General features: G+C 39.6%; 1 protein-coding gene across 4 annotated transcripts in view; it reads left to right on the forward strand.

Annotated features, from left to right (window-relative positions):
• Window positions 1-26,451, forward strand: part of ZNF521 (zinc finger protein 521) — a 229,987-nt gene that overhangs the window by 20,769 nt on the left and 182,767 nt on the right. For all 4 annotated transcript variants that reach the window (XM_057367247.1, XM_057367248.1, XM_057367249.1 and 1 more), the window contains one exon: window positions 3,217-3,396. In XM_057367247.1, coding sequence (XP_057223230.1) covers window positions 3,217-3,396 — 180 coding nt within the window. The remainder of the gene's footprint in view (window positions 1-3,216; window positions 3,397-26,451) is intronic.

A 26,451-nucleotide genomic window follows, 5' to 3' on the forward strand; every position in this document is an offset into this window, starting at 1 on the left:
TGGCATTTGCAGATGTTGGGAAAAGTAATTTTGCTATGAACACCATCTTTTATTGAGGGAATTGTGGCTGTGATTGCTGCAGATACTGGGGAGAAAAAAATGTGGGACATGAATGACATTTGCCCTGAAGTCTGTATGTGAGCCTGAGCTTTGAACAAGAGGTTAAGGAGAAAGTACAGATGAATGTGTATTGCATTTATGAAATATTTTATTCTAGYCTCTCAAAAGAGCTGCTCAAATAAGACAGCTTATCCTCAATTTAAGTAACTATTTAAGGTTAGACCAGATCTTGATGGAAGATATTKGTTGTTCTACAGAAGAGCTATCTATTCACAAAGCCTCTAAATGATATTTGCTCTCTTTAAGTATCTTTTTATTTTGGTGGTGACATCTCTTCACGGAAGCAGATCACAGTGGAAATGCATTCATTGAGAGGGGCTGAGACTGCCAGAACTCATTTCACAAAGCTGTCATAGGCTAAACTCGAACCTAGGTCCCAGAGGGTCCCACTTAAGTGTTGACCTAAAAACAAATGTGCCAGTTGGCTAGAGCATGTATTCTAAAGTTGCAGCAGAAGGGAATAAGCTTGACTGACTTCTGTCCCTGTAGAGTTTATATCTGCAAGTGCAGAAGGAGAAGCAAAACATTATTAGTCTTAAAATGATTCTAATTTTAATAACTGGCCGCTAAGTGTGAAGCTTTAAATTGAGTGATTCTTTAGGATTTTGTGCACTGTGGTRTGCATGTGTGCCTACGTGTGTGTGTATGTTGCTGAATCCCTGTAAAATGCAAGTGTTTCTGAATAGGGAGCCTGGAGAATTCCCTCCCCTCCCTTTCCTTTCCTTCAGCATTGTACTTAAAGCAGAGTCAGACACTACCCTTATTTTAAAACAAACAGGTCTGTAAACTTTATGTGCAGCATTTAAATACTCATGTTAAAATTCAGACCTAGTGCCCACATTTCCCTGAGTGCTGTCAATTTTATGAGATGAAACTGGGAGCTTGAGCTGAGCAACTAATAGTATGCAGCGTGCACATGCTGCCTTCCAACAAGTGTTTAATGATGTTGGGGTCAGTTTGCAACAGTTAAGACAATTATTTCATTTTCTGAACTGTTTAGAACCTGGTGATCTCCTAGCTACTTTTATTAATCTTTCAAAATATTTTGGAAAACGAAATGGCGATGAAAAGTTACTACATTTAGAGCATTCAGTAATGGCTAAAATGCCATAGTCTTTTTTTAATTAGCATACTTTTTTTTGGTTTGTAAATTTGCAGGCTACTCTTCTATTTGGAATTAGCTGCCCAAGTGGAAATTTCCACTCTTGAAAGAACCTTGTGGATGTAATTTGTCATATAAGGACTCAGTGTATAGGCAGGGCTTTTGCACAGCAAATATATTTTTGCTTTCAGAATGTGTTTTTTATTTTTAAAAATTAATCTGGTTTCTCCCTGTAATATAATTCCCTTAAAAATAAATACTGCCCTTTACCCCTGTCAAAGAAATTCCTCGGTTTTGATCACAAGCCACATGGCATGAGAAAGACTTCCTGACATGGGTCATTTCCAGTTTCTGCTTGCGGGTCCATCTGTGTTTGCACAGTTGAAGGGCAGGGTGCAGCAGTATGGACCAAAGGATACACAGAGATGATGAGAGCGCTGACCTTGGTTGYGGGCAGCAAGAAATACAGGAATGGCTGTGCCCAGCACTGTAGGGTGCTGAGAGCGGATATGAGCGGTTTAAAGTGGATTTGCCTTCCTGCTTCTCCTCACACACCACCCCACTCCCAATATGAATGTAGTGTTGGCATGTTTTAGTTTCTCTTCTTCCAAGGAGTTGTGTGGGATCCTGATCAATTTCAAGGCTAAATAAAGTGTGTTCACAGATGCCACCTCCTTTTTCCCCTGGCCAGGGAGCCTACTGCTGGTTAGTCACCCCYTTGGCTAAAGAGCATATCATCTTAAAATGTACTTGCACAATCTCCTGTTATTATGTGAGTTCATCCTTGTTTTCTAAAATGACTCTTTTYGGTCTCAGCTCTCTCAAATATCTGAAAGGAAAGATGAGGCAGCCAAAGCAGAAAAGGAAAAAGTGGTGAAACACTTGCATTCCTTTTACTGGAATGTACACAACCATTTTTTCTTCTACTTTTCACTTGTTGTGCTGTGGTTCCCAAGGAAAAACAAAGTTAAGTGCCAGCTTGCTTTATTAGGGAAGACAGATTGGTTTATTTCTGTCTGTTGAAGGAAGCTTTTAGTAAAATGGGCAAAAAGTCAGGAGTGGTTAAAGCTACTCTGTTCCTTCTCAGAGGAGGAAGGAAAGTTCTAGGCTGCACATTATCTCACTGAGCTGGTCATCTGCAGAACTGAGGTAGTCCAGGAGCTCTGAGGTTTCTCTGCACACACRGGTTGGTGATGAGGCTGCTCGTTTCTTCCAGTTTAGAAGCTTCAGCTGGGCTCAGGGCTGCTGACCTGAGGCTGGAGATATCCTGTACCCCCCAAATGACTGTTAATACATCAAACAGATAAAGCTTTGTTTGTGCACTATATAGCTTTTATACTAGAACAGTTAGATTCCAGTTTTCCATGATCTGSCAAACACATRAACTTGACTGGCGTTGTCTTTCAGTCATACGCAAGTTCAGTGCGTGAGTAGCATTTTGACCCAGGGTACAAGCTTTCTAGGGCTTTCTTTGTGTCAAATAGTATGGTGATGGAGTAGTGGAGTGGGTTGTAAAATCAAGATTAATTTCATGTTTATGTAAATCAAATTTGTTAGTCTCTTAATTCTGGTAATTTCCTGTGAAACGCTGTAGTTAACAGTGAAAAGAAGTTCCTGCACACTCATTGATTTGATTTTTCTTTTCATTGAAAAACTAATTGCATAGGTGGTTTATCCTTTCTTACGATGATCAAAGCAGCTTCAATAGCTGTGATGAAATTGACAAACCTAACACTGMAGCCTGGACGAATAGCTTGAGTGAGAAATGGAGCTGTGTCTGTGGGAGTAGAAGGGAAATTTGCTTTTCTTTGAGATTGGGGGAAAAAAAAGGGAAAAAAGCCTCTTTGCTTATTTAGCAATAAATTCTACAGTGTGCTGCAGGCTTATTTCAAATAGTTTTCTTTTCATCATGAACACAACGTATTTTGATTTTTTTTTCTTTTTAAATGTTCTCTTCTTACATGCCTGACATCACAGTCTYGATTTTCTTTCAGACCCTAACTGTAAACTAGAAGACAAGGCAGAAGATGGAGATGTGCTAGACTGTAAGAAAAGGCCGGATGAAGGGGAGGAGTTAGAAGAAGAAGCTGTGCACAGCTGTGACAGCTGCCTCCAGGTGTTTGAGTCACTGAGCGATATCACAGAACACAAGATTAATCAATGTCAACTGACAGGTAAACAATACTTATCACTTGGTGGCTTTGTGCACTGTTCTATTTCTGATTCCCATCCTCTGCTTCTGATATCCCTCCTTACTCTGTTATTTTATTCCTGCAATTGAATGCTTGGTTGAGACCTTTATAAACACATTTTGGGAAAAGATTACACTGTAAATGGAGCATTATAAATTTCCTTAATACCAAAGGATATATRACTGCTGTGTATGTTTTCTAGATTCATGCTGTACAGCTTTCCATGCTTTGCTTATACATGTTATTTTGCTAGGTCACTTGTGAATGCAGAGGGCATTTGTAATTGGGGCTTAAGTGGCATAATGTCACATAATGAATGAATTTGCACAATGGCATGTTGCAGATCTGAGCTGGATGTTGTGTTAGTCTAATCTGTTAACTACAAATGACTGTACRGTAATCAGTAACTGAAAGTTGAGAGGAATTAAGCAAATTGTTAGAGGGGGAAAATAAAATCTCAGCTTCAGTCAAGGGGCAGAACTGAGCGACACTGAATTGAGTAGAGCTGGGTGAATGGATCTGTATGCCACACAGATTCCTCTTTGAAATTATTGTAGACAGCCCCCTCACTGAGAAAACCATGTGAAATCTGCTGAAGTAGTTTTGCCATTTAAATTTTGTAGGTTTTTYGATGGTAGGCACTGTAGGTCCAAACAACTCAGTGTCAACAGAAAGGCATTTATATTGTTATTAGATTGTGTTTTATTTTTAGCCTGTACAGTGTAAAATGTACTTATTGTGTAGTGGAGTTATGTTAAAAAACCTTTCTTTATTAGGACTTTGCAAGTAAGAAAAACTATCCTTCCCATCTGGGAATGCTTTCAGAAAGTGTCCGTGTGTGCTCATATTTGGAGAGCTTCCTGAATTTTGGTTCTAATAGGTCCATAGGCTAAGCCCTGTCAGAATGAGACATAAAAGTCAGATAGCAGTACTGCTCTTGAGGATGAAGAGTGAAAAGATGATGAGCAGAAGAGGAATWAGTGGGCAGGAGCAGAAGAAAGATTGAGGAAGTAATGTGAATTCGTCAAATTATTTTAATCCTTACTTCAAATTATGGAAGATGAAAATCTGCKGCAGCAAGAAGTGTTTACTTTTATTAATATATTGCTTTGCCTTTTCTTGCCTGTWAAATGTATTTCTCACTTGAGATACAATCAATTCAATCATTTTCTAATCATTCCTACAAACTTCCAGAATGTATTTGTCTACAGTGCTCATGATTTCTGGCAGTATGAATATTCTCTCTTGACTTGAAATAACTTAAACRTTTTTCTCTCCTTTTCTTCATACCTCTCTCCTTTCTTTTGCTCTTTCTGTGTTGAAAAATTAGTGGCTTAACTTGTCTTTTCCTTCCCTCTCCCAGAAAGCACTCTCCCTGCTTCAGTCCCCTGGCTCTCCCCTTCACTGTCTGAGATCCCATTTATTAATCCCTGTGGTTTTTTTACCTTGTCCCAATAGAGCTGTCTCTCCTTTCTCGTTAGTCAGTTGCTGCCCCTTCCACTGAGTGTTTTCTCTGCTTTAAAACTGCAAGCAGAATGCACTCAACAGTGCTTGCATAGCTGGGTTAAGAAATTGMAGAAAAGCAGGTGAGGGGAGCAGAGCTAGGAAGAATCCTGGAACACAGCAATTCTTGCTGAGAGCTGCGTTGCTAAATAGTGAAAATAAGGATGGTGGATTAGTCAAACTGGGGTGCATATGTGAAGGSAGGAATAATGTGTGGTGGCAGAGGATGGGAAAATGAAAATTAATCTTGAAGGAAATTGTTGAAGTTCCTAAAAATCTTTGACTGTCTTTCAAGGAAACTTGTGATAGTAAATGGGTAAAGACCAGGCTGTTTGAAAGCCAATGAAGTGAACAAAAACCGAAACTACACACCCTTCTGGAGTACAAAGTTGACAAAAAGCCAACTGTCCTCTGTTTCTAAATATAAATGACCTAAATACACCCTCAGAGTTGAAAAGGGGGCCTGAATGACGTGGCTGGAGTTGAGGATTTTCTTCTTCAGCAAAAAAATACTAAGCAGGTGGTTAGTGTGGTAAATTGAATGCAGGGTCCTAAGTATCTCACGGAAGAACACAATATTTAAAGCAGTCTCATTAGTTTAGATTACTTTTAGATAATCAGTGATGAACCGTTGATAGAAAGAAGCCTACCTTTCTCTTCTGAAGCACAATATATATTTGACAAAAATAAGGTTTGCTTTTAGCATTTTAGGCAAGCTGCCTGGATTCTTGTCTTTCTCTTGGATTTTCACAAGCAGCTTGGGTTTTTAGAAGGTTTTTAGAAGTGTTACGGAGAAGGGCTGGTTGCCCATCCTTCTTATAGCAGTCCTCTAATACAGCCTGATGTTACATAATTGCTCTGGCTCTCCATTTTTGAAGGAGYCCCACTGAAATTGGGAGACACTCTAAGGTGTCTTAATATGTCTACAAACATGTCTCTYACTAAGGTTTTAATGAAAGGCAAGAGGTTTACAAAATTTACTTTTTTCTACTCTTTTCTGCTTTTTGGATCAACTGTGTCCTCTCTGAAGAAGGGCAGAGTGCTATCATCTATCTTGATGTCAGATTTTTCCAATTTGAGTGTCAGATATGGAATATTTACCTAAGGTGTCCATTACRTAAAAATATCAGGACTGCCATCCTCTGAAGGCCACATTTAAATTGTGAAGCCCTCCAAACCCTAATCCTTCAGGTGCCTGAGCTGCTKCAGCTTGTCTGTATTTTACTGAGCTTCACTGGGGTGCTCTGTGAGAGCAGGGAGCTGCACTGCAGGAATTTATGGGCTGTGTGTGTTGATCCAGTTGTGTGGTCATTTTCCATTCAGTTATATTGGGTAAAATCAACAATTGWGTTAATGGAACAAACAGGATGGCAAAACAATGGCTTAAGGCCACCCTCTAGTAAAACCCTGAGTATGAAACATGACATTTGAGTGTCAGTGTTTTGACTACCCCTASTTCTACCAGCCTTGTAACGTGCTGGAGAATTGGGCTTGCCACTTAAGGTTCTCAGATTGATACTGAGACTTCCAGTTTTTGCATTTTAAAACGTCTGATGTGTTCCTCTGAAGTTTTGACAGTTCAGTGGAAGRAGTAAAATTGCTTTATTGAATCTTCATTTTGTAATCTCAGCCAAAGACAGGAATGAGGAGAAGGGACCTGGTTTATTAAACAGTTCTCCCAATCTCTCAGTGTCAGTCACCCCTACCTATTCAGAGGACAGTGGAAGATGAGAGTTACTTACAACTTTTTTAGATTTATCTCTCAGGATCTTGAATTGCTGTTCTCTTGCAGATTTTTTCAAAGGAGGAGAAGAAAGTTCTCCCCAACTGGTTCCTTTCTGTAATCTGTTGTTTGAATTGAACTCATGTTCTTTTTTTCTGGAGGAGGGCATAGCTGCTCTTTTATCCTAATGTGTGCGCTATTGATCTTTTCAATTTGGGTCTGATCCAGTATCCATTGAAGTCAGTGAAAAGATTCCCATTGACTTCAGTGGGGGATGGAATAGGCCCTTCATGAGCTATTTAGTAATATTTTTTGCTAGCATCTGAAATTCTTGTACTGAAGCTTTCTCTGAAAAGGTGGTGATTTATTTATGTTAATTGCTGACAATTCCTGTGATGTTTGTGGAATACAGATAATGGATAAATGGGGGAAAAGTTTGAAAAAATTCTTTGCAATACTTGTAACCAAGGACAGATAAGATGCTGAACTATATTAATTTCGTCACTACAAAAGATTGGCAATAAAAATATGGATTTAATAGTTCTTCTCTCTGATTTTAATGCTTTTCTCTCTGTATTCTTCCTGCAGCATTTCATTTAATAACTCAAGCCACTCACACATTGCCATCCTTTATGTTGTGTTTATGAGCGAAGGGTCCAATTAACATGGCTGTGAACCTGATGCCATTCTAGTGTGTCAGTTTGGATCTCACTGTAGGAAATTGAATGCAGGATCAAATAGGGTGCATTACTGACAMACCTTCAACTGCRCCTTCTCTCCTCTTCTGCCATCCAGAAAAGAAACTTAACCTTTTGCATTGCTGCCAATATGCTCTTGGTAGGACACAATGTGTTAGACACTTTCCCTTATTGTCTCCAGCTTGATTTATAATTCCTTTTTCCTTCACAGTGCTTTGTGCAGTTTATTTCCCCTTTCAATCCTCGGGGATCCTGGTTTATGAAGTCTCCCATGTCTGTGTGAGAACTGYCTCTCCACTGGCTGGCTCTGTGTGCAGAGGTATCCAGCTCAAGCCTGGTACTCTCCTACATCCTGCAGGTCACTTTGGCATCAGAAATTTCAGGACTTTCCTCCTAGCCCTGTTGGCATCCCAGGCTGTAAAACTTGCCTGACTGTTGAACCATGAGCAGGCTATTGAATCATGTGCAGTCCTAGTGTCAAGGCTAAGGATGTTCTGGGGGAAAAGACATGAGATATTTCTTCCCTGGGGATGTTTACTTTTCCTTGAGGTGGTTAGGTAGACTCCCTTTTATGCTTTGGGCTCTAGCTGATAGGTTGAGTAAGGATGTCAGGTGGGGCTGGTAGCCATTCCTGTTAGCACCTAAGATGTTTCTGATATTGAAAAGGTTACTGGTCATAGCTCTGTCCCCYCTGCGAATGAAGAGGTGCAGTCTTGCTCTCTAGCCTTGCTCAGAGATTCCTGTCACATGCCATYTGGAAATAATTCCAAGAGATGTATYAGRGGCCCATTGTKCTGAGTGCTGCCCTCCACCAGCMCTGGAGTATCACAAGGGTGGGAAGTCCTACATAAGTTAGTATTTCTGTGTTTCTAATTATGACCAAAATCAATTTTCATCATCATCCTGAGAAACATCTTCTTTAGTGTCTAGATATGAGAGCTTGTGCAACCTAACAGCTTCACAGACAGCATGCACCATGAGTGATTGTGGACCTAGAAAACAGGAGGATGCAGAGATTCCACTGTAATAGTCTCCTTCTCTTTCCTGTTTACTTCCTACTGCCCAGGAATCTCATCTTTCTGAATGAGCTGGTAATGGTAGCACCATCTTATTCACTAGAAGASTTGAAAACTTTCCAGGGGATTTTGTCCCAAAGGATGTATGCTTTGCACAGTGAGAATACAGGATAAATCTTGTGAACACTTGGTGTTACCATGCTTTGATATCCTAGCTAGAAAGGCTCTTCCTGCTAGAAAAACAATCCTGGCCAAATAGATTGAATTTCTTGACATTATTTTTTTCAGTTTCCACTGTGTGTGTGGAGAAAAGGTACATGGCAAGGGTCCTTGGTCATTTCAGCATCACAGAGAAGAATCTGAGCTTGATCAAAGTGCTTCTGAGGACAAGGACCCTAAGAAGTTAAATATATGATGCACCAAAAGCATATTCATCTGCCTCATTGCAGTTTGTGGCACACTGCCAAGCACTGTTTGCCAAGTACAGTTGCTTCACTTGAGACAGTCACCCTATTTCTCTTGAGAATTCCTGCACCAAGGACTGCATATGGATTTTACATTAAGCAGTTATTGAATAAAAGACAAACAGTGCTTGGACTGGGGACTTGAGCTCAGGCTCTCTTTCCTTAGAGGGCTTCCCAGTTGCTRTATTAGGGAGACATACTTCTACTTTTCTGTTTGCTTTAAACCACTAACTTCTGACTTCCACAAAATGATACTCTGGCAGACAGTGTAAAGCAGATCCTCACCTCCTGCTTATCCTAGCAACATACATGGTAGTTTGCAATTTGTAGCCTCACATCCTTTCATTATTATGTGGTCCAGGACCCATATCTGCAACTCCAAATCCTTGAGATTTGGGGAAAAGGGGGAATAGGGTGGTAACTACAGCCTCTGCCTCCAAAGATCATAATTTTGAATTCAGAGAGCAATGTTAAGCCTCTCACTGGACTTGGATGAAAGATTTATATGCAGTACTGAATGGCCAAGGCTATACAGAATCTGCCATACAGAAGTTCATATGCAAAACTTCATGCTCCTATGGAGGATAGATGAAGGTCTTGATAATTGTGTTCCTAGATTTTCATATCAAAACRCTGTGAAAATAATTCTTAGGTATGGAGGGAACTTGTATATGCTGGGGCTGGAAGCGTGAAAGTAGAGTGCACAGCCTTCCTGCTGTTCTTCAAACTCCCTGTGCTTATCTTGAGGATCCATGATGAACAGCCAACATGGGCAAGGAGGCATAAACCCCTTCCCTTTTGCTTGGAAACCATTAATCTCTGCTCTTGAGATTGTTAATCAGTCATAAAACCAGTAGATCTTCCATCTCCTGGGTRTTTTAAAAGCAGCCTGTAGCAGTTCCTGAGTTGTCTGTCAGTGACCTCCTGTAATAGAAAGCAGCTGATGGTCTGTGTCATGGAACTGTTATTCTTGACATGGGGAACCCTCGTAACAAACCTGCCATGAATGTTAATTGTAAATGCCAGAACTCTTGCTCTGTTTGGAGGTGGGAGAGGAAGCAACCAGTGTCTTCCAAGAGGGTTTGAATGCTTCTTGTATCAATCTTTCATTGATATATTTTCCTCAGTTCTTCTTCCTGTTTTTCTCTTATTTTAGCCTGATTTTCCACCACTAAAAAAGGCTGATGATTTTCTTAGCACATACTGGAAAGAGTTTTGGTTGGCTTAYCTACTCGATGTGTCCACCGAAGACTTTACACTGTGGGAATTTGAATTTCCAAAGTATCGGCAAGGTGCCAGATCTTATCCGATGTCCCTGCAGTGGTGAGGGCACCATTGCTTCACAAGTACCATGGACAGAGACACCCCCTTGATGGCCCAGCAGTCCTRATCTGCAGGAGAAACTGTTCAGCTGGAGACTGTAGTTCTCTCATTGGCAAAGGGATTTGGTGTAGGCAGCCCCAGTGCAGGGGTTACCAGGTCTAGTTCTTGGTAGAGCTGTTACTCTGCTGTCTTTCCCATTTAAAGGATCTGGGGTCACATATGAGGCTCTCAGGGCTCATCTTACTGCTATCCATGCCTTATTGAGAAAATGGAGTTGGTCCAAAGTGCTCTTACAAGAAGGTACAAGGCATCCAGTCATGCTGGGACTTGGCTGCACCACACATTTGAACCAAGCTTTTGATTATTTTTGCTCAGAGACTCCCAAATAAACCCTCTTCCACTGAAGGTACAAATGAATCTTGAGGACAACAGTACACTGGTTTGCTGGCTAAAGGACACCATGTATCTGTCACCCAGAATCTGGTTTAGAATCATAGAATCATTAAGGTTGGAAATGACCTCCAAAAGCATTGAATACAATCTTTGAGCAAACATCACCACATCAACTAAACCACTAAGTGCCACGTCCAGTCATTTTTTGAACGCTTCCAGGGATGGTGACTCCACCACTTCCCTGGGCAGCCTGTTCCRGTGCTTAACCACCCTTTCAGTGAGCAAGTTCTTCCTTCAGTCCAGCCTGAACTTCCCCTGGCACAGCTTCAGGCCATTTCCCCAGTTTCTATCACCTGCTGCCTGGGAGAAGAGGCCAACCCCCACCTGGCTACAGCCTCATTTCAGGTGGTTGCAGACAGCAGTAAAGTCCCCCTGACAAAGACAGCATTTTATATAAACAATATACCTTGGTTCAGTGTCTTCTTCCCAAGTTGTGCATAGCAGTACGACTTGCAAGCGTAATCGTAGGCAGAGCAGAGGACAAATCTTTGTGGCGCTTTTCTGACACACAACGGCGAAAGCATCAACTAGGAGCGCCTGACATTTTGTTGTGGGTGAGTGCAATATCATTAGGTTCTGGGAGGGGCCATGAGAATGTCATAAATTGTTCCTCTTCTGGCTTTGATATTTTGTGGTTTCCAAGCTAGCCCTGTGTCACTGCCCCTGTATTGAAGCACTGACTTGGCCAGCTCCCTGGCTTTTTCCGAGTTAGTTCAAATGCCTCCCTGGCACTCTGTCGAAAATCTGCCCTGGCTAGATCCAGAACTTTGCTTTATTACAGTGACAGTCTGTTGTTCCATTTATTTATAGCCACTGCTGGGTGTTCTAAAGGTCAGGCCGTTTCCTCACAGAGCATTTCCAAATGGGCAGTACAGGGTATCTCTCTGCATTACTGTTTGGCTACTGTGACTTTCCCATTGAATAATAACCTTGCTCTCCGAGTGTTCAAGTGACATCTCCTGCCTGCTTCAGAAGAGGGTCCAATTTCTGAGATCTGCCAGGTGATGACATGAGGTAATCCACTGACCTTTATCAGGCATTCTGTGCAGGACGCAACCACCAGTGCTCGTTCTAGTTTTGGGAAAGCAGTACTATAATCACTATTAGATCTATGCAGCTGAAATTCCTAATTCTCGTTGTCCAAGGAGGATGGTTGCCTGCAGAGAAAGGAGCAGAGGGGGCAGGGGGAATCATCAGCACTGGCACATATGTGAAGAAGAAAAAATAGTCGTTACTTACCCTATGATAACTATGTTCCTTCCAATTACTGTTGTAATCAATATGGATCCTGTGGCCAAGCTTGTCTTGTTTTTCACAGTCCTCAGCAATACAGACTTTGAATTGTAAAGCTGCTGCTGATACAGGGTTGTAGCTACCCTGACCTTTACCCAGTACAATGGAATTCATGTCTGTGATTCTAATAGACACACTATCAAAAATAAAATAATGATTGTCTTTCATGTATGTATACATATATGCACCTACAGTCCATACTGACTACAGTGTTTCAGAGAATCAACTACCTTGGAGTAAATACCTGTTGCTTATTTTATACTTCTATTTTACTGGAATATTTATAATACATTGTCAGTGTATTACAAAATGGGTCTTGTTGCCATGACAAATTAGGCTTTTTAAGTGGTGAATTTCCTGCACCTTCTAAAATAATTTTCTTGAAATACTTGCTGTTTTTATTATTGGCGCTTACTTTAATTACCATTTAGAAATGAACGGAATGGGAGGTACAACAGATTATCATTACTTATATGTTCAGCAGTTAAATTCATAGCTTGAAAACCAAATGTAACAAAATGCCCCACAGCTCTTTAACACTTTGCTTAATACAGTTGTAGAAAAACCTTAATTCATGTTTATACAATCAGCTGTAGAGTATTAAGGCTTCCAGGCAATGTGGTAGTTCACTAACACACCACCCATATGGGCTTTGTTTACCCTTTTAAACATCATCTGGAGGGTCTGAAAACCCCACTTTTTAGGAAAAAAGAGAGTTGTTGGAGAAGAAAGGTCCTTAAAAACAATCCAGTCTCTGCCTGGTCTTGGCATAATATCCTATTTGAGATGGTTGCAAAGTCACTTCTTCTTCTATACTGTGAGTACGTTAGTTAAAAGGAATTTGTTTAAGACAAAGGGGAAGCACTTTTTAATTTGTGCAGGGTATTCTGAGCTATACCTTGTGCCATTTGAGAAAGACAACTTTTGGTATTGAATGCTCAGTTGTGGAAATCCAGTGTAATGATCAGACAGAAATTTAGCTTTGACACAKGGTGCTGCATCTGTGGGAGACACTGGAACCTGTAGTCCCTTTCACTAAATCTCTGTTTGTTACAAGACGCCAGCTATGCCATAAATTCCAACAGTTCTTCCAAAATTACTGATAGTTGAGTCAAAATTTTTCATAGTTCGAACCCTTAATATTCCTAATTTTATATCCCTGTAGTTGTACTAAGAGGTCATAGTCCTTAGCTGGGGTTATCATTTGGGAATGYGGTAGTGTAACTGAGATCTGTGACCTCTTAATAAGCATCAGGAGCAAGAGATCGGGATCATTCTACAACATGCCCTGGGGGTACTTTCCCTTCAAGAAGGCAAGCTGGAACTGTTCAACTTTTTTCTTGCTTTCAGTTTTTTACCTTCGGGGGAAATTGATCGATTTGGAGATGATTATTCCATAATCTCCGAATTTTTCTCCTCTACACTGCAATGGGAAYTCCTTGAAGTTTAAAGGGTTGAATCTCTAGTGTGCATGGTGGAATGAACCCAAGGAGTTTATGGGGACAGCAGTTCTTTTAGCACAGTTAGTGTAATTTTAGGCAAGTTTGAAACTAAAATACCAGGAGGATCTGTGGTCAGAAAAGGGTAAATTTGTTATTAAATTTGTCTCRATAAGTGCAGTTACTTCTCTCAATAGGTGCTTCATTTGGGATTTATTTCCTGGGGGGGAAAAAATGGGCTTTTCCCAAAAATGTAGACATAATAAAGACATGGTAGAACTGAGAGTTATCATTGAAACTRACTACAAAAGGTGAACTGGCAGTCAACTTCTGAAATATTCAAACTWGTCAAGGAGTATTGTCATGGATTTAATAATGACGTGAAACATTGGAACTTCATCTGTGAAGTTTTGGTTCAAATTTACTCTTAACAGTGTTATCAAAATCATGTTGTTATACATGCACAAATAAAGGGATTTAATATTTTTGTCTGTAATATTTCTGGAGAATATAAAATACAGGAAATTATTTTGCCTTTATATAAAAACAAGGAAAGTATTCTTTCAGGACAGGGARTGGACTGGAGCACATCAAGATGTCTTTATTTGAAATAGAGTTCCACATTAGATAGTGCTGTGGATTGGCACTTAGTCGATATGTATAATATATGGGAATTAGTTTTAAATTTCATAAAAATACWGTCTCTGGTTTATTACCTCCCTCACCGTGACCAGAACCGGTGTCTCTCGTTTGTTTTACTGCTGGATCCCAGCAGGAAGTGCAGTCTAATGACTGAAGGAAGGTTGGGTGACTCATGCGGGGGAGGCTGGAGAAGGGTCAAGTTTTTCAAGTACTTTGCAAGCCTTCTACCAGCTGTAAAAGCAAAGCACAGGGAAATGAAACTAGCAGTTGCTAATTCACCTTTCTCCGACAAATGCAGACTTCAGCATGAGTGCATAACACATCAGTTTTACCATTAACACATTAATTAACATCATTAATTTTTCATGTGTATGTGTTTATTTCTTATTGTTGTTATTCAACTTCAGTACGTGGCCAGGAATGATGCTTGGATTTTTGCAAAACACTGAGCATGTTCAATTTTTCCTTTTAATTCAGTTTCTAAGCAACACATCTTTGTCCTGAACTATTTTAATGTGTCAATAACTGTAGGTTTCTGTATGATTCTAATTATTCTTCTAAACTGCCTTTGAAATACTTAAATCAGGTTCAATATTTGCTCTTCCTGTTATGTTATGATTAGAATATTGAGTATTACAGGRTAATATTTTCTTCAGAGGCATCTTTCTAGCCTGAATGGAGAATGTTCTTCAATTTTTGTCCATAGGTTGTTTGTAATCTTTGCTTCACTGAAACCAGTGGAAAAGTCATTATTATGTTCGCAGAGGGAAGGATTTCTACTAGTGAGTTCAAATTCTCATTCTATTTCTCTCAAGATTCTTCTCCTCGGCACTGTGATCTCTGCCTTTCTATTGCTCTGTCATTTAAAAATAGTCAGTATTTAACTAATTATTTTCAAATAGCACTTCCCAAACAAGTGACAAGCCTGGGATATTAACCCTGTATTTGCAGTTTCCCATGGCAGGTAAGTTTGAAAGTAGAAAAGCTTCCCCTGTCTGCCATGATASCAGGGGCTCCCTGGTAAAGCAAAGGCTGAGGAAATGGAAGAATACAGTTTATCTTATYAAAATTAGATTCTGCCTCTTTTGTGATTCTCTCTGCCTGCTWCTGTCGTTGATTTTTATCTGGTTATTTAGTGTACTTGCTACTGAGACTACTTTTCTCTCCTTGTTATCTTTATACTTTCCATTCTTTTACTGAGGGTTCCTGGAGTTGTGCTTTTATTTCTGTTTCCTTTTTCACTATCAGCAGGTCAGGTATCCCTGCAGTTCTCCCTTTGGCTGAGAAGGGTAGGGATGATTTTCTGTGGTGCTGGAATGTCCCACTGCTTCTTCTTCTTCTTGTCTGTTCTCCCTCCTTTTGCACTCGCTTTTCTACTGTTTGTTCCTTTTTTACCTCTACGATATCTASTGTAGTGATACTATTCCTTTTGGGTACTTCAGTATTTCAGCAAGAATAGCAGAGTGAAATTCACTCAAAATATTTGGTTTCRTTCTACAGCCTCTGCTGGACTTGATGATGCTTTTTATAGGAACCAGGCATATAACTGCAGTCTCTGGTTTACAGTCCATCTTGCTATTTGCACAGTCATACATTGCAAGTTTCATTCTTGACCTGATCACTTTTTGATTATTTTTGTAAATGCTCCAGGTTTTGTATAATGTTTCTTTGGGAATATACCATAGCACTGAACGTATCACAAGTTCCCAAGTGGTAGGAGCATTTATCCCTCATAGCATGGGACAAAAGAGCATTTGGAATTCCACAGAGCACATGTTTTTTGGTCAATGCAGGCATAGCTGGCCCTGACATACTGTTGAGAGTGAGTTTGCAGATACAGCCTTGGCTTCATGAGAGGCTTGGAGCCTTTTCCATTGCATTTCAGTTACRGCCAGTGCCTGAAGTGCCTAAAAATCACTTGTGCAGTTCTCYTCTGTGGGCATGGAAAGAGGCCCAATACAAATTAAAGCCTGAATTCTAGCTCTTACAAAATTCATTGCCTTGGATATGAAATCAAAGAGCATCTCTGTGAGTCCAACAGATATTTTTTCATACAATGGTTTTGAAACTGCACCTCAGTCAGTGGATCTGTCAGAGTGGTGAACGGGGCTATGATTAATGATTAATGTTCACTGAGTCAGAATTGTTCTTTGGATGAGGGGAAACCTTACATTTTATATACCTGTTAGAATTGCACAAGCCCTTTCATTCTCTAATTTTCCAAATTCTTCCAAATTTTTTTTACATCTACTCACCTACAATAGCATGAAGCATAGCCAGCTTTGCAGAAGACAGCAGCTAAGACCCATGAGACATAGTAGGAGAAGACAGGAAACTCTGTCCAAGAATAATGTGGCAAGCCTATCACTTGTGAAAAATGCCACAGGATCTCAGAGTCCACAAAAAGCGCAACAACTTYTGAGATGCAAGTGTTCTCAAAAACTGGCTGGTGCTTTGTTTTCCACAAGTGAGTAGTACTCGTGGAAGTTCTGTGTTTCAGCAGGGTGTGACTGTTCTTTGTCACCCCTTTGTTTCAGAGGAAAAAGAGCAGCACAGGCTCTTTTACCATGCACAGAGGGAGGCTGGCCCTGATAACCCAGCTGTAACTGGGGAAACCATTCCTCCTGCAAGAGCTCTTGGCCCCAGCATTCTGAGTTGTGGGGGCAAGGAAGTAGTAGTGTTCAACCCTAAAGTCGTGCTCTGGCCCTCCTTTGTCTCCTTATATTTGCTCTCTGGGAGCTCTAGCACAATATTTTGACTTGTGAGCCCAGAGGGCTGACGGTGTGGAAGACGCTTAAGGTAATTATGGGCTTACTTATACATTTTGCTGTCAAATTATGTAATTTTTGACAGAGGGCATAATGCATGCTTTCTGATACACACTCGTTGAAGATTGGGGYTCTGCCTCTTGATTGGACAGCTTAAAAATCAAACCACGTGTCTTAACTGACTCCAGTACAATCACCATAAAACGCAAAATTCCACCCTTTCCTTCCATAGTATTCTAGGATGTATGGAAGATAYAGGAAAGTTTGGATTTGAAATCTTTAACTATGATAACTTGGAATGTGTTTACCAAACTATGGAAGCTGCTAGGTGTACTGGAAATGTTGTGTATTCAAGTAGTCAATACACTATTAGTGAATTGAGACATGGAATAATCATTCTTCCATCAGCCAAGTGCAGTAAATGTGGTTTGCAATCCAAATGTTATTTGCATACTTTATAGGCTTGCCAGCTATTTTTTTAATGAAGTATATAGTTTTATCAGAACTTTATGCCTACTTCTGAGGTGGGGGAATGGGAAGAGAGAGAACAACATCTTTTACAAACAAATGAAAAAGGAGATTTAATTATTTTGTTCTTGACTAAAAATAAGTTTTTATCATGGTTGCATGTGGTGATACTGGAACTGAAGAAATTTTACTTTGAATGTAAAAAYGGTTGTTAGCATTTCCTCTGCTCCCATGGAAGTGTCATTTCTTTGGATGGAAGAGATATTTTTCAGCAACCATCTTTTTCTTAAGAAGATCTTGCAACTTCTGCCTGGCTCTGAGTTTTTTACTGTAGTATCCTCTTTCTCCTTCATTCTTACACATTGCTTAAAATTCTAGATAAAAGATTCTTCTTACTGCTTCTCTGTGAGCAGTTAAATCACACTGAAAGGAGAGCTAATTGCATGTTAATTAGACTGCATATTAGCTTTAGGGACATGGCTCCAATACAGAACCCCGTAGTTGCCTTATGTATAATAGCATTTTCCTGTGAAGGTGTTGTATGTTAAAATTCCAGTGTATTGTATGTTTCAATTAAAAATATACTTCACAATTAGTGTTTTTGGTAGCATTTTTTCTAGAAGAAACATGCACGGTCTTTTTTTTTTTCCCTCAAGAAACTGGCCACTGGAGCCAAAAAGTATCTATATTTTTACATGGTTAGTTACCCTACACTGGTTAAAAGCTTCAAAAACAGCAAGTGTAATGTTGTATTATTGTGTAAGTAAAAACTGCAGCACTCCCATTTTCCAAATCTTACGGGCATAATCAGGTGTACCATATTTTAAGAAACACTGAGCCTGTCTGAGCAAAATGCCTGCAGGATCTTATACTTCTCTCCCTATTTCTGTTTTCTTGTCTTTTTTTTTTTTTTTTTTTTTTTTTATAACACAGACTTGGCTTAGATTTATGTAGTTCATTTGAAGTTCATGTAGTGAATATATTCATCAGTCAAAGACCAATAGCTAAATAACGTTACTTTACCTTAAAATCTGCAACTCCAAAACTGATCTCATAAAATGAGTTGTCTTTTTTTTCTTTGGCATGATCCTTCTGTACCAGATCTGCACTTTGTTCTATGAACTGGAACAGAAAGGAGGGAAGAACAAAATTCCTATCTCCAATCTAAGGCATACTTGATGAATTGCTTCCTCCCTGATATTTAAAATTAGACCCATTCACTAAGCCTACTTTCTTAGCATTAYCAGAACTACCACTGTTTTCTTTAAGGTGAGGAAGCATAAAGAAATTATTCCCAGACTGAAAGCTAGTAAACTTCAGACTAGAATTTACCTTTACATGTAAAGGTAAGTAATTTYACAGAATATTAACCTTCTTCGCCTCATTATTCAAGACTGGGTCTTTCTAGCTCCTTGTCTTCACCCCCTGGTTCTCATTAATTTTTAAAATTTCTTACTTTTCTCCCATTCTGTATTGTATTTGCTTAGAATACAGAAGATACTTGTGCTGGTGGAAAGGGAATGATGTGTGTTTGCTATGCCAAGTTTAAAAAAAAAAAACTTACGAGTAGTAGAAATCCATTCATCAGCAACTATTGTTTCTCATTTTAAGGATTTCTGTATTATGATTATTTGTCTGTCCTTTCAGTAGATTCATAAATGAAAGAACCAACATGGTTATTCAATACAGATTTGAGGAAGAGAGGAAATGTTTCTATTTAATTGTTGACAAGAAAATTAATGAAAGCCATTGCTCCCTCTTGAAGAAAATAGGTTTAAAGCACTCATTTTGTTCATTGTTAAGCTATGAGTAGATCTCAAGCTATTCAAAATTACTGCTCCTGAAAAGCCAACCTACATGAAAGAGGTATGGAGAATGCATAGTGGAACCTGAAGGAGACCAGGTGAGGAYAGACAAATTACTGTTAGACAGACAAATTACTGTTACTTTTCATAAGTAATTGCTTACTTATTCCTTCTTATGTCAGAATCCTCTGCATTGTGTAGATAATTAGTAACTTCGATGTTTTCATCCAGAGAAAGGCATACAACTATACTGCTATTTTTTTAAAGTGATTTTGAACTTCCATTTTGCGATGATTGATGAAGAAATACTGTCTCTCTTAAATGCTACTTGTCTGGGGTTTAGTTCCTGATRTGGCAGTACTTTTTTGCCTTAAGCCTTTGGTGTATTTATCTTCACGGTGTCTCAGAAAAGTTATGAATATATAAGGATGCTTAAAAATTAAATTAAAAAATGAACTTAATTACTTAAGGTGAGATGCACATTAGACTGTGGTCCTGAAACACTCTGTTTCCCTAGAAGCCACCTTTCTGGCACACTTAGAGGTCTCTTCTCTTGCCTGGGGCCCAGAACTACCACTTTTCTCTAAGCTGAGTAAGGATAAAGAAATTATTTGTAGACTGAAAAGCAATAAACTTCAGACAAGAATTTAACTTTACAGGCAGATGTAAGTTACTCCACTGCCTGTCAGCTTCTCCACATTGCTTTGTTCTTTGGTCCATCCCACAATCTAATGCTTTGCACCACTTCTTCCAGGCCCTTCATGAAGGAAACTTTTGCATATGATGTGAAATGGTATACGAGGAAATTATTATTCAGGAATGCTCCACTTCCAAATTTAGGGCATTAAGATGCACAGATTATTTTGAAAGGAAAAGTAACACACAAGAAAGACTTAATGATAACTCTGCCTTGACTGTTCATTTATTTTTAAATAGCATCATGCAGGAAAGTGCTGCTGGAGATCCTCTGTTAGAGCTGTGAGCAATGGAGGATGTGAAGGGGAGGTTCTCCATTCAGTAGTGTTGCATTTCTCACTGTTGTTTGCCTTTTTCCCTTTGGATTAAGGGGGGAAAGAGGAATATATGGCGTTCCAGGATAAAATTACTGGTACAATGCAGACCTTATTTAATTAGAATTGTAAGTTATGCTTTCYCTTGTTATGCCAATTAATGCTGTTACAGAGACTCACGGCATGGCGCGTGCAGATACAACCAATCATTCCCACAACAGATTTCCATGTAGGTGTAAAACGGAAACTGTAAAACATGGTTTCCATTATTGTCCTTTTCTCGTGACTGTTTACACCATTGTATTTGGGATGAAAAGTGAATTCTTGTGACTCTGAATTTAAGCTTTGTTGCACTTTACTGAGAAGTACGATTTGGAGGTATAAATTTTGGACCAACACTGCTTTGCTACATTCTTATATATCGATTTAAACTACTGGGTCCTATTCATCCAAGCTTCTATTTTTTTTTAAATAAAAGTCTTCTCTGGAAGAAATGAAAGTTTGGCAAATCATGTTGAGTAAGGTGAAGTGGATAACATGATTGCTAAAATCTTTAATTGCTGAATAAATACCTTAATAGCTGAAAGAATGCAGAGGAGCCTGAGATCCACATCCATTTGCACTGAAAGCTAGCAAAACAGTCCTCCACTCTTTCACCCTCATAACCACTCCACTTTAATTTATGAAACTTCTAAGATATAAGTGTTGGCATGAATCAATATGACTGGACAAAACAGTACACAGGATCGTGCCTCTGTGGTTTTAAGTGATGCTGAAAGCAGAGCCAGCATCCAAAATGAGGAAATGGAATTTTGGATTTCAATGCAGTCACATCAACGTACTCAAAGATTACCCTTTTCTCTAGAAGTAGCAGTTAGGTATTACTGAGGCAGCTTTCTTCAGCCTTTTATTTGCTGTTACTTATTGCTGTTTGCTAGAASAAGTGAAAAAGAAAATACCTGAGGAAAGGGCCTAGTACCTAGTGTAATAATTAGATTAATTTGGGAACCTAAGCTATATCTGTTCAGAAACTCTTTGCTTATAGTATGCATGTTTAGTAAAATATGGGAAGGCTGAGCACAAGCAAAGAATGGATGTTCAGGCCCCTGTATTGCTAAAGTTACCCAGGATTTTGCATTGTAATCTGGGTATCAAAAGAAAAGAGGGTGATTAAGAAGAAAAATTGATTGTGTAGACTGGAAAGGAATGGATCATTGTGCAGAGACCCTTGCAGCAGTGAGCAGTAACTGTGTCATGTCTGTGTTGTACAGTATAATGCCATGTAGATGGTTCAGCTCTCTAAGAAAGAGAGTTGTGTTCACTTTCGAGTAAACAACTTCTCTTTCTCAGGATGCTGCTTCAGTTCCGGGGCTGGCAARATCCCCAGTAGCTTGGGTATTTCATGTTTGCTTTAATGCACAGCGTGCSAGTGCCAAGTCTGTATTTGATTTGCAAAGGACAGAAATGTACTGGTTTCTGCTTAATTTCCTTGTTGATGTTGTATGTGGTCTCCATGGTGTGACAGACCTTTCCTAGAGTCTACTCTTTGAAATAAAAATTTCTGTAGAAAACAGTAGTTTTGCACCTGTGTCCTCTGAACTTGGCAGATGCYTGGATCCAAGTGACAGAGGCTTCCTGTGATGGAAGGCAGAGGTGCAGTTTATTTCCAATGTGTATTTCCATCCTGTAGAACTTGTCTGTTCACTGTTGCCCTGCTGCAGACTGCAGGAGTKTGCAGGTACCTCTCTGTGCAAGGGAACAGGTTTCTGTCTGTTAGCAGTRCTTCTGTGTGTCACACCCTCATTACAATGTGTTTCATTTTATATTCCATTTTCCTTGTTAATTTGATCCTGTCAGTAGTTAAAACCAGGTAATTTGATCCAGAAATGATGTGAATCATCTATGGAGAATTGAAGCGTACAGAAATTTAACATGAGAGAGAAACCTGTCTTGCACCTGTTTTTTTGCACTAGTATACAGTGACCCTAGAGAAGTTAAACAAGGAATTTTTTTTCGAAAGAGAAGGCAGAAATTCTGCATGATATTAAGGAGAAAAGAGCCTCAGGGAGGATCTTTCAATCACTGTGAGCTGACAAAAGGCTCCAGAGCTRCACAGTCCACTTTTAGTGTCATGTTGAAGAATGGAGACACAGTTCAAGGGTGTGCTATTAGTATCACCAGCCCAAACTTCAAGTGTACRTGTGATGGAAGGGACCCTGCTGTAGACAGCTTGTTCATCTGCTGAGTGGTGGTAACATGAGAATACTAACAGGTCATTTCTCGACATCTTTGTTAAAGTTACAGCTCAAAAATTTTTCTCAAGAAATTTGAGTCATTGGTTTATTTATCATTATTTTTAAGCTGAAGCACGCCGACCTTTTTTTAAATATAGAAAATGAAAACAGAGAGCAGAGAAAAGAGAGCAGCCAAGAGAAGCATAGGCACTGCTGTCATCTTTATTATTACCCTGTGCCTCACTCAGGTGGTGTTCACAGTCACCTGGACTACTATCAGACTCATGCCTCGAGGACATCTACAGTGCTCATGAGACAGGACTTTATAGAGCAGACTCACACAGCACTCTGCTTCAGAAATGAAGTGATTGCTGGCCAGGAGAAATGAAAAGGGAGCATTACATTAATTCCCACTGCAAATGTGATCTGGACCAACAAGCTGTAACCTGCACTGACAAGAAAATTATCCTTGAAACTGTGTTTTAAGGGGAAAAAGCRTTTTTGGGTAAGATGTAGGGCAGTTTCCCTTTAGAGGTGTGGGGGGTGGCCATGTTACAAGGGACAAGGTGAAGCTCTGGGGTGGGAAACCATAGAATGGTTCTAGTTAACAACTTTTTGAGGCATCCATGTGTCATTCATCAAACTTGCCTTTTGTCTGTSTGAAAGCAGAATAAACAAAGGAGATGGGCTCCTACATCGTTCTTCTCAGTGAAGTAGATAATCTTGGTTCACTGAGCAGAATATAAAAACAAGTCATTCTCGATGGCATATGCTATAATGAATGCTTGATTTTGAATGTCTGAGGAGAGCACGCCCTCCCCTCAAAGCCACAGTCTGAGTATGACACCCGCAGCTTCCATGACCRAAGAGGCTGAGAAAAATGTTTTAAGGGAGGAAGTCTTGATGGCACATCAAGGTAGGCGTTTATAAACTGTCATGACAAAAAGCCCTGTGTGAGAACAAATAAATACATGAGCTTGGTTTTTCAATTTATGAAACTGTGTTTACCACAGTTCATAAAAATGGGAGCAGTAATTAGGATCAGTATGCAAATGCTATTTAAACTCTCCACAATTATTCCCTACCTCAACTATTGCTTTCTTCCCGATTTTCTTTCTTCCTTTAGCACATTTCAGCCAAAACACAACCCACACCAAATTGGCCCTGCAGCATCAAATCCAACCGATCTAAACTGTACTAAAATAAGAGAAARTGAATTAATGAAGTTGGAGATTTTGTACAGGGCACCTGCCAGSTTTTCAGGAGCTAACCAGAGTGTTCTCTGTGTAAAGCACTTCAGGAGACATTTCCTCCATCATGCATAGGTTCTACATGAAGTAAGATTAGTGGATAAGGACAGTATTGTAAAGGATGGCTGAAAGGAGTCTGAGGGTCAAAGTGGATGATAAAACAGAGCAATAATATTCTTGTAAAAAAACATATTCAGTAATGGCATTTCTGCATCTTTCATCAGCCAAAGTTTTGAAGTGCTCTAAAGATGAAATTCCATAGGCGAATTTAATGGTAATCTATAGATCTACCTCTGTAGATCCAACCATGAGAGCCTCTGACATCATACAAAAAGGTTGTTTGGCCATTGGTTTTATCTGGATGGTCCAAAACTTAGAAACCCAAGATGATCACAACACAACACCACAGAATTCAGGCCTGTTTTCCCCCCTTGAAAGAGTCTGTGCCTCTGGTARCTAACCATGATTCACTGCCAGTACACTGGTCTGGGTGTTGGATGGTTCATCTTTACCTACGTCTTGGTTCTGGCAAAACAGACATAAATCATTCAGTGCCATTAACAGAGATCAGAAGAATTTGAGTCTGCCAGCCATTTCTTCATGCACACATGAATTACCAGGAAGGGCAATGTCAGGAAACTCTGTGGCACCCCACAAGAAAGCACTCTTGGGTGTACAAGCAGTAGTCATCTTAGGGGAAAAACAATACATGGAGTCACTGCATGACTCCATACATTATTTCCTCTGTGCCCATGGGACCACAGATGAGTCAGCAACAGTTCATGCTTTGTAGTAACAAAAGTAGCTGACAATTGTAACAAAATCAGTATGGATGCTTGGTTCCCATCCAGGGCCAGCGGGAGGTTCTCAACCAACAAAGCCAATGCAGTCTAGTCTATCAGGACATCTGTTGCTTATGAGGGGAGTATTGTAAACAAAGAACAGCSCTTTCTTCTTGTTTTATCTGCTCATTAACAATGTGATGCCTTGTGAACCATAAACATGCAGCTTGTGTTAGTTACTGGCTTTGGTGCTGATTATGGTGTTGTCAGATAGGAAGTTGCCTCTTTCCAGATATTTGCAGTGTTTTTGCAGGTCAGGAGTGGAGCTGCATCGCTAAGGTGACCAACTGTCTTAGGGGTTGATACCACTGATGGCTGGCTTTCAAACTCCATGGAAAACTCCCTCACACGGAAAGCTGAAAAGTCTATTCTGAAAAACAAAAAGCCACAACATTGCTATGCCAGAGGGAGACTCCATGAGAGACTGAGGCTGTTACCAAAATGTCCAAATGTGCAGGACTAGGATATTTTTAAAATGAAAAATTCCAAGAGATCATGGGAAGCAGATGATGCAGAGAAAAGGTCCCTCCTACCTGGTGAGAAAACCTTGTTCCTGAACTCCTTACTCTGTGATTGATTTGAATCTCAGGGTGTGGGGGAACRCTACCAGGCATCCAGGGCAAGAGGAGAGCCTCCCTCCCGTTGTGCAGATAGTGGCCAATCTTTGCAAGAAGATGACATAAATACCTAAAAATCATAAAAGCATTTTTTAAAAAGGGTCAAGTTGTGTGTCAAAGAGAAGGATTAAATCCTGCATGGTTCCACCAGGTGTCCAGTGAACTCCCCGAATCATGGAAAAGGATGGAGGGAAAAAGATGAACAAGTCAGTTCTCGAGCCCAATCTCAACTCTTGTGCCCAGGCAGAATAGATCATACATTTTTCACTATCCATCTTTCTCCTCTGGATGGATTCAGCTAGATGAGCATAGTTTTAGAGGGGGATTTTATTGTTAGGCATTTGTAAGAGATAGGAGCAAACCTCTCCAGAGTTTCATTGTGATGTCAGACCTACATCTTTATCAAATTCCTTTGAAAAACCCTATTTCTGTTTCATTGTTCCCCTTTATTTGGCATTTGATGTCTKGGTTTTGCTGTGATTTACATCATAACTTGAAGGCAAACTAGACCACAATCTTTAGAGGGTTAAATATTCACTGTTGGTGTGTGAATTCCTTTGACCCCAGTAAGACTTCTKCTCGTGCAAGAGCAGGGAGCACAGCCTTGTCTCTGGCAGCCCTCAGGCAGTAGTTAGGATTTGTTCTAATTAATGGAGTCTCTAGTAGGAATTATTCTGCATTTCCCAAATACGTAACCAATGAGTTCCTCTGTTAGTTCGTTGTTCTGCTTTAATAGGGCTTTCAAACATTTCCTCTAGGCTTTCAGAGAAGTTGTTTCAAGTGCATTATTCAGTATTTTAGGCTGTGCTCATCACTGTGTTCTTTCTAATCGAAGTACCTTTTTGGTTATTGTGTGTATCCATAAACTGCAGACAGCATGCAGTACATAGATTTGGCTGCTTTTCCATAGACACTCTGAAAATTGTAAGCAAAATTGCTTTTCATTTTGTCTGACAGCCAGTTTTAATTTTATTCATTATTTTATCAGATTATATAACATTTCTGTTGTCTGCATCTGTCTTCTGACTGCTTTCTCTTCTCTTCCTTTTTCCCCCATTATGTTTATGCTGAAAATATGAAAACAACAATAAAGAAGAGACCAATAATAGCTTCTTGCAGTAAAAAGGGCTTATTAAAAGGATATTTTCTGCCTGGGTGAAAAAATTCCTTGAAAATATCATAAATACTTTATAACACACAGAGCTACACTTTTATTGTCTTCAGAACTTGATGATCTAGATAAGTCATTAAAAAAAAAAAAAAAACCAAACAAAAATGTCACATTTAAAAAAAATAATTAGGTGAATTTTCTTCACAGTCCAATTAGGCAGATTCCAGATGAAATATCTTTAAAAAAGAATTAAGTAACCATACAACCAGTGAGAGCTTTTCAAATCAGTCTGATGACAAAGCAGATATACTTTCATTTTGTAGAAAAATTGTTAATACCGTAACATCCRATGGGCTTGGTTTTATTACATGTTTACAA

This window comes from Malurus melanocephalus, unplaced genomic scaffold (assembly GCF_030028575.1).
Source record: "Malurus melanocephalus ecotype Western Australia unplaced genomic scaffold, MMel_1.1 scaffold_76, whole genome shotgun sequence".
Lineage (NCBI taxonomy): Eukaryota > Metazoa > Chordata > Aves > Passeriformes > Maluridae > Malurus > Malurus melanocephalus.